Genomic DNA, 12,798 nt, shown 5'->3' with positions numbered 1-12,798 from the left:
TTGATACATCACAAATGCATTTAATTGGAGGTCACCCTGTGCTCCAAGTTGCCTCTCACTGCACAGCAAGAAGGATTCCTTGGGAGCCCATTCCAGGGTCCCTGCTCTCAGTGCCCCCTTCAGCCAGCAAAACCCAGAGCTCAGGGAGAGGGATGCAGAGAGATCTTCCTGAAAAGAGGCCCTGAATGTTGAATTGCTATGAGACATGCAAGATGTTTTGCTAATTGAGCCTGGCCTAATTCAGTTCTGCCTTTTTTCTCCTCAACAGAAAATCATACCCTGAGGCAACAAATACCCAACAGCAGCTCCATGCCCCAGTTCCTCCTCTTGGCATTCGCAGACAGGAGGGAGCTGCAGCTCCTGCACTTCTGGCTCTTCCTGGCCATCTCCCTGGCTGCCCTCCTGGCCAACAGCCTCATCCTCAGCGCCGTAGCCTGGGACCACCACCTGCACACCCCCATGGGCTTCTTCCTGCTCAACCTCTCCCTCACAGACCTGGGCTGCATCTGCACCACTGTCCCCAAAGCCATGCACAATTCCCTCTGGGACACCACAACCATCTCCTACACAGGATGTGCTGCACAGCTCTTTTTCTTTTTCTTCTTCATGTCAACAGAATATTTCCTCCTCACCATCATGTGCTACGACCGCTACGTTGCCATCTGCAAACCCCTGCACTACGGGACCCTCCTGGGCAGCAGAGCTTGTGCCCACATGGCAGCAGCTGCCTGGGCTGCTGGGTTTCTCAATGCTCTGCTGCACACAGCCAATACATTTTCTTTGCCCCTGTGCCAGGGCAATGCCCTGGGCCAGTTCTTCTGTGAAATCCCACACATCCTCAAGCTCTCCTGCTCACACTCAGGCTACCGCAGGGAAATTGGACTTATGTCTTTTACTCTCTCTTTAGAACTTGGCTGGTTTGTTTTCATTGTTTTCTCCTATGTGCAGATCTTCAGGGCTGTGCTGAGGATCCCCTCTCAGCAGGGACGGCACAAAGCCTTTTCCACGTGCCTCCCTCACCTGGCCGTGGTCTCTGTTGTTACCAGCACTGCAACATTTGCCTACCTGAAGCCCCCCTCCATCTCCTCCCCATCCCTGGATCTGAATGTGTCAGTTCTGTACTCGGTGTTGCCTCCAACACTAAACCCCTTCATCTACAGCCTGAGGAACCAGGAGCTCAAGGATGCCCTGAGAAAAATGATGACTGGATGCTTTTCAGGAGCAATAAAGTGCCTGTTTTCTGGTGTGTAGCATTCAGAATAGGACTCCTTATTGACCCAGCCTTCCTGCTCTGGTTTTTGGGGGAGGTCACTGGGTTCTTTTGATAATTTTCTGTGCAATGAAATATTATTATGCATCTGCCCTCTAATTTAGTGTCCATCTTTTCATTTGGACACTGACACTGTATAAATGATGAATTGTGCTCACTGAGTATTTAAACAAAATAAAGGACCCTGCAGTGCCTTCTTTGTCCAAGACTCTTCTTCTTAGATGTTCCTAAAGGACAGCACATTGCAGGACAGGGTATATTTGGAAACAGGAAGGGGACAATAATCCCAGCCCAGCAGCACTGCCAGGGAGCAGCAGGGCTTGGTCTTTCCAGAGCTGCTCTCTTGCCACTTCCACACTGTCCTCCTGAGCCCCTTTCTCGCTGTAAGGCCTGAGTGCTCTCTGAGCAGAGTCCTGTGGGCTGGAAGCCCTTGGAGCACAGGCAGGGACAGGCCCTGGGAACTTGTGAAGCAGAGCTGGGCTCCCTTCCAGCATCTCCAGGATGCTGTGGGATCTTCTGAGGGCACTGCATGGACTGGGTCACTTCTTCTGTGACCATGTTCCAGGGCTGGAACTCTCCTGCAGTGTCACCATGACACTCCTGCTCTCTGCTTTCCAGGTTTCATTTTTAGATCCAGTCTTCCCCTCCTGTTCACAGGGACTTCCTGTGAGTGCTTCAGAGCTGCCATCCTGGGGCAGCTCCTGCCCAGCGTGGGCAGGCACAAGGTCTCTCCACCTGCTCCTCTCACCTCCCCAGTTCCACTGTTTTCTGCAGCCTCCTCATCCTTGCCCAGCACAGCCCTCCTGGCACAGTTGGACACAGCCCTTGTTCTCCCCCCTCCTCAGGCACCTGCCCAATCCCCTCAGCTCCAGCCTGATGGCCAGAAACCTTCAGGGCAGGGAGGCACTGGGCAAAATGATGAGGAAATCTTTCAGCTGCACTCAAATCCAATTGGTGGGGTTGGCCTCGAGGAAGAAATCCCTTCTCATTCTCCAGAACCACCAGGACAACCTGTGTTGTGTCCTGGGCACTCCTCTGGAAGTGTGGGATATGGAAAAGGGTTTGATGTCAGGGCTATTGAGAAGGCTGGGCAGTGTCACTGGGAGACCTCTCCCAAACCCTTGGAAAGGCCAGAGTCATCCCAGAGCTTCCTGGGGCCTTGAGAAAGGCAGACATGGAACCAGTCTGCAAACAGGGCAGCAAGGCGGGTTGGGAGAGTTCCAGACTGCTCAGGCTCAGCAGGGAAGGGAATAGGGCAAGTCCTCCTGCAGCCATTCCCAGGCATGGGAAGGATAAGGCAGGGATTGCAGAATGCCTTTGGGAGGGAAAAGAAGAGGATGTTGTGTGTGCCCAGACTTCATCAAGGTGCTTGACATGGTCTCCTGTGCTCTCCTAGAGACAGATGGGTGAGAGCTGGACTGAAGAAATGGGAGATGTGGTGGGTGGGAAGTTGACTGAATGAAGTGTCCAATAAAATCCATGGTAAAAAGTCCTCTTGGCAGTAACTTCCTGGTGAAATTCCTTAGTGATCAGCCCTTGAACACCACTAGAGAAAATCTTTATTATCTCTCTGTACATTGGGACAAAATGTATTTTCAAGTCCTTTGTGGATGATGCCAAATTTCAGGGAGCCCTTGAGCAACCTGTCCTGGTTTAAAGACACATATTGGGGTGGGAACTCCAATAAAATGAATTCACTCCTCTTTTATTCCCCACCAATACAGGGAGAAAAAATACAAGGAGATATAAGTGAAAAAAATAACAGTTCACTGACAAGAAATACAGCAGCAAAACTGGCAATACCAACAAAACAGTTCAAAGCTACAACAGAGAGAGAAATTGCCTCCTCTCTCTCCCCCTGTCCCAACTCCCATTTGTAAACAGATAAAAACAGGGATCAACATGTTTCCCTTTGCCCTTTTCCCCCTGAATGAACAAAGAACAAAAAATAAAAGCAGGGGAGAGAGGGGGCAAAGTAAAATGTGGGAAACTCTCTGGTCTGAGATCAGTTGTGCTGCCCAAGAACACGCTGACTCCAGAGGTGTCCAAGCGGGGCAGAGCCGGCGACTCCGGTCCGTGCGGCGGCGGGGGGGAGGCAGCGGCTCTGCTTGATTCCATGGAGTTCTGGGGAGGTACAGTGGGCCCTTGGTTCCAGGAGGTGCTGAGATATCTCAGGGTTCCTTTTGTTCCAAAGAGACCCTGCATGTCACAATGGTCCCTTGGTTCCATGGGATTCCACAGTGTCCCTGCATTCATTTGGTTCCATGAGGCCCTGCAGTGTCACGGTGCCACTTGATTCTGTGACTTTACAAAGAATCAGAATGGCCCCTTGATTTAAGGCCAACTGCACATGGGGGAGTGTGGGCACCCAGACAAGGGAGTTGTCACCCCCCCTGGACTCAGCCCTGGGGTCACCACATCTGGACTGGTCTGTCTGTCTGTGAGGTTCCCCATTCTGGAGGAATGAGGAAGAACTGGAGAGGGTCTAGAGGAGATCTGACAGGATGGAGCTTTTCTCCATATTGGAAATAGAATGAAATCTCCACAAAGAGTAGCATGGAAGGTTCAGACTGAAGGTGAGGAAAGTGAAATGTCACTCAATGAGGATCCTTGTGCTGCAAGAGCTCACCCAGAGGGAGTCAGGATCAGCCCATGGCTTTGTGTGCCAGGGAACAGGCAGAGCTGGTGCAGAGCCATCAGGGAGGGTCTAGAAATGCTGCTGGGAGGGGGTGGGAAAGCAGGAGGGGTGTGTGCAGCCTGCAAGGCCAGAGCAGCAGCAGGGCCAGGGCAGGACAGCCTGCAGGAGAGATGGCCAAGGGCTCTGGCAGGGCTGCAAGGCCCAAAGGCACCCAGGCCTTTGTCCCCTTGCCTCTGGCAGCTGCCTCTGCCACTCAGGCCACCACAAGCCACTTTCCTGGCAGGTTCTGCCCTTGGGTTCTGCCTCGCCCCTCCCTCAGCAGCCTGGCAGGGGTTGCCCAGTTTTGGGCCTTGGTTGTTCCTCCCCCTCCCATCCCAGTGCCCCCCAAAGAGCCCTGAGCCAGCCGGGAGGGACAGGATCTGCTGGGCCAGGGCCTGGGGCTCAGCCCTTGGCCTTTGTGCTCCACAAAACCAAGGCAGGCTTTGCTCAGCATTGCAGGGGCCTGCCCAGAGCCTTTGTCTGCCTGCACTCCTGGCCTCCAAGGAGCTGCTCCAAGGAGTCCCTGGGGAGGCTTTGGCAGTGCCTGCCCTCAGTGGGGCCCAGCAATGCTTCAAGGCACTTGGACTTTGGCTTCTGACTTCTTCAGCAGCTGCTTCAATCTTCTCTCAGCACCTCAGGATCATGGGCTGGGCTGCAAACACACTGTGGGGCTCATTAAATTCCAGAAATCCCTCAGGATCTCTTTGTCTTCCTTTAATTGTCTTCAAGGCAATTTCAAAACAAGTCTTCATGGTTTCTATTTTTTTTTTTAATTCAATGATGGGTAATTTTGTAGTTCAGAGGAGAGGTGATAGAGGTGTTCTCCAAGTGATCTTGATGCTGAGTGTCTCCTCAGGAGATCCACACTGACCCTTGCTCCTCACCCTCCAATCTCACCAGTTCTGGCATGGCCCATCTTGGACTGACAGCTGATGCAACTCCAAACACACTGTGGGACCCATTAAAACATTGAAAAACAAATTTTCTTTCTTTAGTTGTCTTCAAGTCTTCAAGACATAAACAACTAATTGGAGTTGTTTTGTAGTTTAGCTAAGGAGGAAGATTTTAAAGTGGAAGTCATGAAAAATATATTTTTTGATGAAAGGAAATGATTTACACAGAGCCTTGGGATGCAAGAGGGTCAGGACACCAAGGATTTGGATCCAAAGACAAGGGGGCAAAAGACATTAGTAGCACTTAATCATTGACCAGTTGAACAGTTATCAGGTGATTCAATAGCATTTGCCACAATTTTAACAGTGACTGAATTAGAGATTCCCAATAACAACATTCCCACCACAGTCAATTCACACCCACACCCAGGCAGAGATGTGTGGACACATCAAGAGCTGGCTGTGGAAAAGTCCCTCTCCCAAATTCTCCTTGTTGTCAGGGAAACACTCCCCCAAATCCCTTTGTGTTTCCCAACAGACCAGGGTCACAGCTGGAGGAGTGTTTGTTGAGGGGGATCAGAATTGTCCTGGGCACCAGCGAGGGTCTTTGGAGTGTCACAAACTGGAGGGTTCCCGAGCTGGGAGAGGCTGCCAGAGGTGTCCCACTGAGAGGGAGGTGCTGGGGAGCTGCCAGGGCCTCCCTCAGCCCCGCTGGGTGTGGGCTCACAAGGGGACTGGCTTTAGTGATCTGCTGAATTTCCATCCTGGTGTCAGGAATGACTGGAGTTTCCAAACTATTTGGGAATTGTATCGAAACTGTTCCATTTGGGTTCTGATTCAGGCAGGGAATATTCCAAGGCTTTCATGGGATGACTGATTATCCTGTGTTCCCCAACTGCTCTTACACTCATCCCAGTCAGCTGGATGATTTATTGACAATGTGTCCTGAGGGGCAGCACATCCGATGCCATAGAAACCCCTCCCCTGGATTAGGAAACCTTTGGAATTCAGGAGGTGTTCCAGTGGAGCATGACAATGAACAGCAATTTCCCTAAAGCCCAGAGCCCAGCAGAACAAAGGCAGGCCCCATCAGTGTCAGAGCAAAGGCCCCCCATCCCTGTGTCCCTGTGGCCGCTGAGGCGGCAGCGCAGGCCCGAGGCGGTGCCGGGTCCCGGTGCAGCCGGGGCAGAGCGGCGGCTGCGCGAGCGGCAACCCCGGCGGTGAGTGCGGCAGCCCCGTGGGAGCGGCGGCTCCGGGCACAGACGCCGGCGGCAGCCGCTGTGGCTCGTGGAACCGAGTGGCCATTGGGACACTGCAGGGCCTCCTGGAATCCAGGGGCCGGTGGGACACTGGGGAGCCTCTTGGAGCCAAGGGAACCCTGGGATATTCTGGAACATCGTGGAATCAAGGAGCCATTGTGACACTGCAGGGCCTCATGGAACCAAAGGAACCCTCAGAGTTTTTGGAACCTCATGGAATCAAGGGTCTGTTTCTGGCAGGATGCTCTGCTCTGACAATACCTTAAAAATGGTCAGAATGCAAACAATGCACACTCTCTGTGGTGAGTTACTGCTGGCGTCAAGGTGCTGTTTTTAATGTTGAATTATGCTAAACCCAAAATGCTTCTTGAAACTTCAAACACACATCCTGCCTTTTGAAGCAGGATTTGACAGATAAGCTGCTCCCTGGCCTGCAAATATGTCTGGCAGTCAAACCCTTGATAACTGTAAAAGCCCCGTCCTACTGTCATGGGGCAAATTCTTCCACACCCTTCCTTGAAGTGTGTGGAGCTTCTGCCATGAAGCAGGGACAGCTCTTCATGGTCACTGCCCAGGGATAAAGTGAAAGAGAGAGAATTATCCCCTGTCGTTGTGGGGTGAGTTACCTCAATCTCTGCTTCAGGATTGTTTCTTTTTGCTGGCTTTGATCCAATTGCTTTAATAGAATGACTGTGATAGACTGCACTGTCTTATCTTACACTATACTGCTAGGGGTTTTTGGCTTTTATACTGTGTAGTAAATAATTCTGTTTAAGGTCTTTAGCTCAACGAGACAGCTTCTGCCATCGACTTTGTCTAAGCCTTCCACCCCCCAGCCCCAAACCGTGACACATGGGCATGTCTTGTCCATGCAGTGCAAACATGGACCCCTGAGCTGGTCATTTGCTGTCCTTCCTTGGAGGGAAGAACAAGCCCAATGGCCTGGGGTGAGAGGCCAGTGCTGGGAGCGGCGCTGGCTGTGCCAGGGCACTGCTGGGTGCCCCCACCCTGAGCACTCCCACCCTTGTGCTGGTCACTGCTGGTTTCCTCTGCAGGGCGTTGTGTTGGGCACATCCTGGAGAGCAAAGTGGAAAGCAGATGGAAGCTTTGAGGCCCTGGCCTGAGAAGATGCCCCTGCAGGATGGCAGTGCTGCTGCAGAGGTCAGCTCTGTGCCAGCAGTGCCCGTGGCTGTCCCTGCCTGCAGTCCCTGGACAGTCCTGCAGCAGGACTGGGACCGACTGCCAGAGCACTGAGGCCTCCAACAACACAGGGCTCTGAAGGACAGTGTGGAAGGGAAGGAAGAGGAGGCCAGGCAGGAGAAGGGCTGCTGCTCCCTGGCAGTGCTGCTCTGCTGGGACTCTTTTCTGGCCCAGCTCTGCACAGAGGCACCGACCCTGCAGCTGCAGAGAAGTCAGAGAGGAAAGATGTCAGGCAAACAAGCCAATGCAGAGTTCTTTATTTGGTTGAAGTACACAGTGAGTACAATTGCCAATTTATACAGCCTGTGGGCCAGGCTAGAAAGGTAAACACTGAATTAAAAATGGTGTTTATAGATTTTTTGTTGTAATCAAATTCTCACAAAAATAACACCCCTCCCAGGAGCAAAAAATAGAGAAGATATGGTGGGCCTGTAATGAAGTCCATAACAGGATTGACCTTTAATGAGGTCCATAACATGCAGAAGAAGGAGAGTTTATTGATTCTGAAAAACACCCAGTTATGATTTTCCTCAGGGCATCCTTGACCTCCTGGTTCCTCAGGCTGTAGATGAGGGGGTTCAGTGTTGGGGGAACCACCAAGTACAGAACTGACAGGGCCAGATCCAGGGATGGGAAGGAGATGGAGGGGGGCTTCAGGTAAGTAAACAAGCCAGTGCTGAGGAACAGAGAGACCACAGCCAGGTGAGGGAGGCACGTGGAAAAGGCTTTGTGCCGTCCCTGCTGAGAGGGGATTCTCAACACAACCCTAAAAATCTGCACATAGGAGAAAACAATGAAAACGAAACAGCCAAATACTAAAGAGCAACTAACCACAATAAGCCAAATTTCCCTGATGCTGGAGTGTGAGCAGGAGAGTTTGAGGATGTGTGGGATTTCACAGAAGAACTGGCCCAGGGCATTGCCCTGGCACAGGGGCAGGGAAAATGTGTTGGCTGTGTGCAGCAGAGCATTGAGAAAGCCAGTGGCCCAGGCAGCTGCTGCCATGTGGGCACAAGCTCTGCTGCCCAGGAGGGTCCCGTAGTGCAGGGGTTTGCAGATGGCAACGTAGCGGTCGTAGCACATGGTGGTGAGGAGGGAATACTCTGCTGAGAGGAAGAAGAGGAAGAAAAAGAGCTGTGCAGCACATCCCATGTAGGAGATGGTTGTGGTGTTACGGAGGGAGTTGTCCATGGCTTTGGGGACAGTGGTGCAGATGCAGCCCAGGTCTGTGAGGGAGAGGTTGAGCAGGAAGAAGCCCATGGGGGTGTGCAGGTGGTGGTCACAGGCTACGGCGCTGAGGATGAGGCCGTTGGCCAGGAGGGCAGCCAGGGAGATGCCCAGGAAGAGCCAGAAGTGCAGGAGCTGCAGCTCCCGCCTGTCTGAGAATGCCAGGAGGAGGAAGTGGGTGAGGGAGCTGCTGTTGGACATTTGCTGCCTCTGGATGTGGGGCACTGTTCAAGGAGGAAATAACAGTGACAAGTTAGGGCAGAAGATTCTAAGAACAATCAAAGCTGCTTTCCAATACCCCTCTCACTGCTCCACTGGTTTTCCTTTTCTAGGAGTCTCTCCTTCAGCTCCAGGGCTGGAGCCCTGATTGGGGCTCATTACATCTTCCATGAGGAGCAGACCCTCTGCCCACTGGCTGTGAGGGGTCAGCCCTGCTCTGCACTGGTGGGGTCATGGCCATGGTGGGGACAGGGGCCCGTCCTGGTGTTCAGCTGTGTCAGATGAAACTGCTCCCAGTGCAAAAGGGAGCTGTGCTGTGAGGATGATTTGCGTTCTCCAGGGCAGCTCTCACCTTAGAAGGACACCTCAGAAAAGAGCCAAGTGTCCTAATGACGGGGTCTGATTGAGGGAAAAAGAGCTCCTTACCCAGGCCCACAGACTTCACTGCCCACAGCCCACAGGGCAGAGGACAAGTGGAATGTCTCATTCCCAGGGACACACCTGCCATAGGGGAATCCCAGGATCAGTGTTGGACTGTGTAGCTTGAACTCCCCTCCCTAAAGAGCCTGACTGAGAGAAGGAGGGAACAACCTCAGGACCAGGGGCAAGCTGAGAACCAGGGAAATGCACAGGGAGGGTCCAGCTGGGAGAGGCCAGGGCAGAGCCCACTGGGCACTCAGGGCAGCATCACCCTGAGCCAGCTGTGCCACCTCCCAGACACCAACAGTGCCAGCAAATTGTTCTCAGCTCTGGGAAGCTCCTCACAGTTCCCTCTGCAACTCAAACCACCAAGAATATGGCTTGAGAGCTTGAGAGAAATCCTTCCTTGGACCTTCCCCTTGAAGTATCGCCTGGAAAATATCCTGGGGTGCTCTGGTTCTGTGAGCATCCCTGACCCATGAAACTCTCACTCGATAGCAGAAGAAACCTGCCCTGCCCTGCCAGGCTTTGCTCTTTCCACCCCCAGCCTCTGCCCAGCCCTGAGGGAGCTCCCCAGCCCGGCTGAGAGCTGCCCCTGGCAGTGGCAGAGCTCCTGCCCTGGCACAGCCCTGGGCTGCAGGACCCTGCTCTGCAGGACAGCTTGGGGCAGCCTGGGTGGCACAGCCCAGCTTCACAACCCTACAGCCATCCCTGGGAGAAGGGAACCCTGCTGGGATGTGCCTGGGATGGTGCAGCAGGGAGTGGGATGTGCCAGCATTAGGAGATCTTTGCACCAACTGCAGACACATTGCCCTTCATGCTGACTCACCTTGAGGGAGCCTGGAAAGATTCCTCCTCCAGTGGATCTTCCTCTCGACTTCCCTCCCAGCTCAGGCTGTGTGTAACCTCTCTCTGCCTTGCTTTTGTGCCCTGGGTGCTGCAGGCAGTGCCCTCAGCCCTGCTGGGCTGTGCAGAGGAGCTGCTCACCAGCAGAGCTGTCTCTTTGAAGCTCTTCTTGCTTGCCAGGAGCTCCCTGTGTGCCAGGAGCCCGGCCCAGCTCAGCAGCACAGCAACAGCCCCAGGCATTTCATGACCCTCCAGGGGGTTTGCATTGTTTACATGAGACCCAGTCCCTGAGAGTAAGTTCAAACAACTTTTCAAGAAGTCAAAATGAGTTTGAAATACTGAAGTTTCTCATAGTGCTAATGGGTCCCACTGAGGGACACAACTGTGAAAGTGTCCCCAGATTCCAGTTGGAACAGAAAATTGCAGTGATGACAAGGATGGACAAGCAAGGGAAAGGTGGCTCTGATGATAAGGAAACTTGGATGTGTTTCATTAATCCAAAAGGCCAAGCCCTGACCTCCAGCCCCTGGAAAGGCAAATCCTGTCCCTGCCTCATTCCTCAGGGCTCTTCCTGGGGCACTGGGATGTGGGATGTGCAATGCCAAGGGCAGGACCATGGGGTGGCACCTGCCAGGCTGCTGAGCAGGGACAAGGAGGCCATGAGGCCCCAGGGCTGCAAGGGGCACTCCCCTCCTCCTGGCATCAGGGGCACAGACAGCAGCCATGGCCAAAGGCCTGCAGAAGGTGGCTCTGTCAGGGCCTTTCAGCTTCTCCCCTCCCTGTCTCCTCTCCAGCCCAGGCTGTCCTACGGTGTCCATGCCCTGCCCCTTTCCCTGCAGGCTGTCGTCATCCCCCCGGCTGCCCCACCTGGCTGGCACCTTCCTGCACTGACATCTCTGCATCCTCCCTGGCTCTTCCTGCACACACAAAGCCTTGGGCTCATCCAGACTCCTTCTTTGTGACATATTGCACCACAGCACTGACCTCAGAGGGAAATTTCTGACTTCTTGTCCCCAGTCTAGGCCACCCCAGCTGCCCTTGGTGGCACTAGTTCTTTCTTAGGCTGTTTTCTGACAGGAAGAAAAGCTCCACCAGCTCTGACACCCCCCTTCCACACCTCTCAGGCTACTCCTCTACTGTCCTCAATCTTCACACCACTGACCCCTGAGTCCTCAGCCTCTATATACGGGTCATGTGCCTGAGGCCCCAAATTCCCTCCTGGGACATCTCTGGGACCTCTCCAAGGTTTTGGAAGATGACAATAGAGTGCTCTTATCCCAGGAAACACAGAGGGACACTTTTTCCCAAGGGTTGTCTTGGCAGAATGAGGCACAATCTCTTTAAACTTTCTGGCACAAGGGAGCTCTGAGCTCTGGGTGCGGAGGGAGGTCCAAGTGCCAACCACTGGAGTGGGAGCTACAAATCATCAGGGCTTGTGTTCTTTGGAGGGCCAGACACTGGTGAGAGTGGGTGGGGGTGTGCACATGGAAGGACTTGAAGGGCACAATGAACTGTCTCAAAACACTGTCAAAGCAGGAAAATCCCATAGGGCACCACAACACATAAGCACTGGTGGCAAACAGGAAGGCCTTTAATTCCAAGACCTAAAGGGAGGTGAATCTTTGGAAGTAGCCACCGGAATGGCCACCAGATTCCATGAGGTTCCGCAGAGTCACAGGGTCCATTTGGCTTCGTAAGGCTCTGTGGTGTGATAATGGAGCCTTGATTCCATGGGTTTGCAAAATGTCTCAGGACTTTTTTGGTTCTAGGAGGCCCCACATATCACACTGGCCCCTTGGTTCCATGAGATTCCACAGTGCCCCAGGAATCCTTTGGTTCCACGAGGCCCTGCACTGTCACAATGGCCCCTTGATTTCATGAGGTTCCACAATGTCACAGGGATTCCTTTGCTTCCATGAGGCCCTGCAGTGTGACAATGGCCCCTTGATTCTAAGAGTTTCCACAGTCTCCCAGGGTTATTTGTTTCCATGAGGCCTTGCAGTGTCACAATGGCCTCTTAATTCCATGAGTTTTCACATTGTCACAATGCTCCCTTGATTCCATGAGATTCCACAGTGTCCCAGGGTTCCTTTGGCTCCAGAAGGCCCTACAGTGTCACAGTGGCCCCTTTACTCCAGGAGGTTCCACAGTGTCCTTGCTGGAACACACAGGGCTGTAATGTTGTCACCCCTGCAGAGCTGCCTCCAGCTCTGGGCTCCAGCACAGGAAGGACATGGACCTGCTGGAGCGAGTGCAGAGGGGAGCAGCAAGAGGATCAGAGGGATGGAGCAGCTCTGGTGTGAGGAAAGGCTGAGAGAATTGGGATTGTTGAGGCTGGAGAAGAGAAGGCTTTGGAGTGACCTAATTGTGGCCTTCTGGTGCCTGAAGGGAGCCAACAGGAAAGATGGAGAGAGACTTTGGACAAGGGCCTGGAGTGACAGGACAAGGGGCAGTGGCTTCACACTGAGAGAGGGCAGGGTTAGATGGGATATTAGGAAGAATTTCTGGACTGTGATGGTAGTGAGATCCTGGCACAGGTTGCTCAGAGAAGTTCTGGCTGCCCCATCCCTGGAAGTGTTCACGGCCAGGCTGGATGGGGCTCTGAGCTCTGAGTCTAGTGGAAGGTGTCCCTGCCCATGGCAGGGGGTTGGACTGAGATGCTCTTTAAGGTCCCTTCCAACCCAAACCATTCCATGATTCTGTGACTGGTGGGGGATGTGGTGGTCGGAGCTGATGGGCACAGAGACCCCAAAATGATGGAGTTTTCCATTCTGGGTGGAGGAAGGA

General features: G+C 53.3%; 2 protein-coding genes across 2 annotated transcripts; one reads left to right on the top strand and one right to left on the bottom strand.

Moving 5' to 3' along the window:
• Positions 1-636: 636 nt before the first annotated feature.
• On the top strand, positions 637-1,197 carry LOC120324768 (olfactory receptor 14J1-like; the record flags this gene model as incomplete). Its single annotated transcript, XM_039388878.1, has 1 exon — positions 637-1,197. A coding segment is annotated over exon 1 (561 nt), but the record flags the coding sequence as incomplete, so codon positions are not given.
• A 4,057-nt stretch (positions 1,198-5,254) lies between these two features.
• LOC120324771 (olfactory receptor 14J1-like) lies at positions 5,255-8,727 on the bottom strand. Its single transcript, XM_039388880.1, has 2 exons — positions 7,825-8,727; positions 5,255-5,278 (listed from the first exon to the last, which is right to left on the bottom strand). Exons 1-2 carry the CDS (start codon positions 8,725-8,727, stop codon positions 5,255-5,257), a joined length of 927 nt encoding a protein of 308 aa, XP_039244814.1.
• Positions 8,728-12,798: the final 4,071 nt, after the last annotated feature.

This window comes from Pipra filicauda, unplaced genomic scaffold (assembly GCF_003945595.2).
Source record: "Pipra filicauda isolate LSUMZ 115617 unplaced genomic scaffold, ASM394559v2 scaffold696_size210578_pilon, whole genome shotgun sequence".
In the NCBI taxonomy this organism is placed as follows: domain Eukaryota; kingdom Metazoa; phylum Chordata; class Aves; order Passeriformes; family Pipridae; genus Pipra; species Pipra filicauda.
This window is presented reverse-complemented; position numbering and strand designations above follow the sequence as displayed.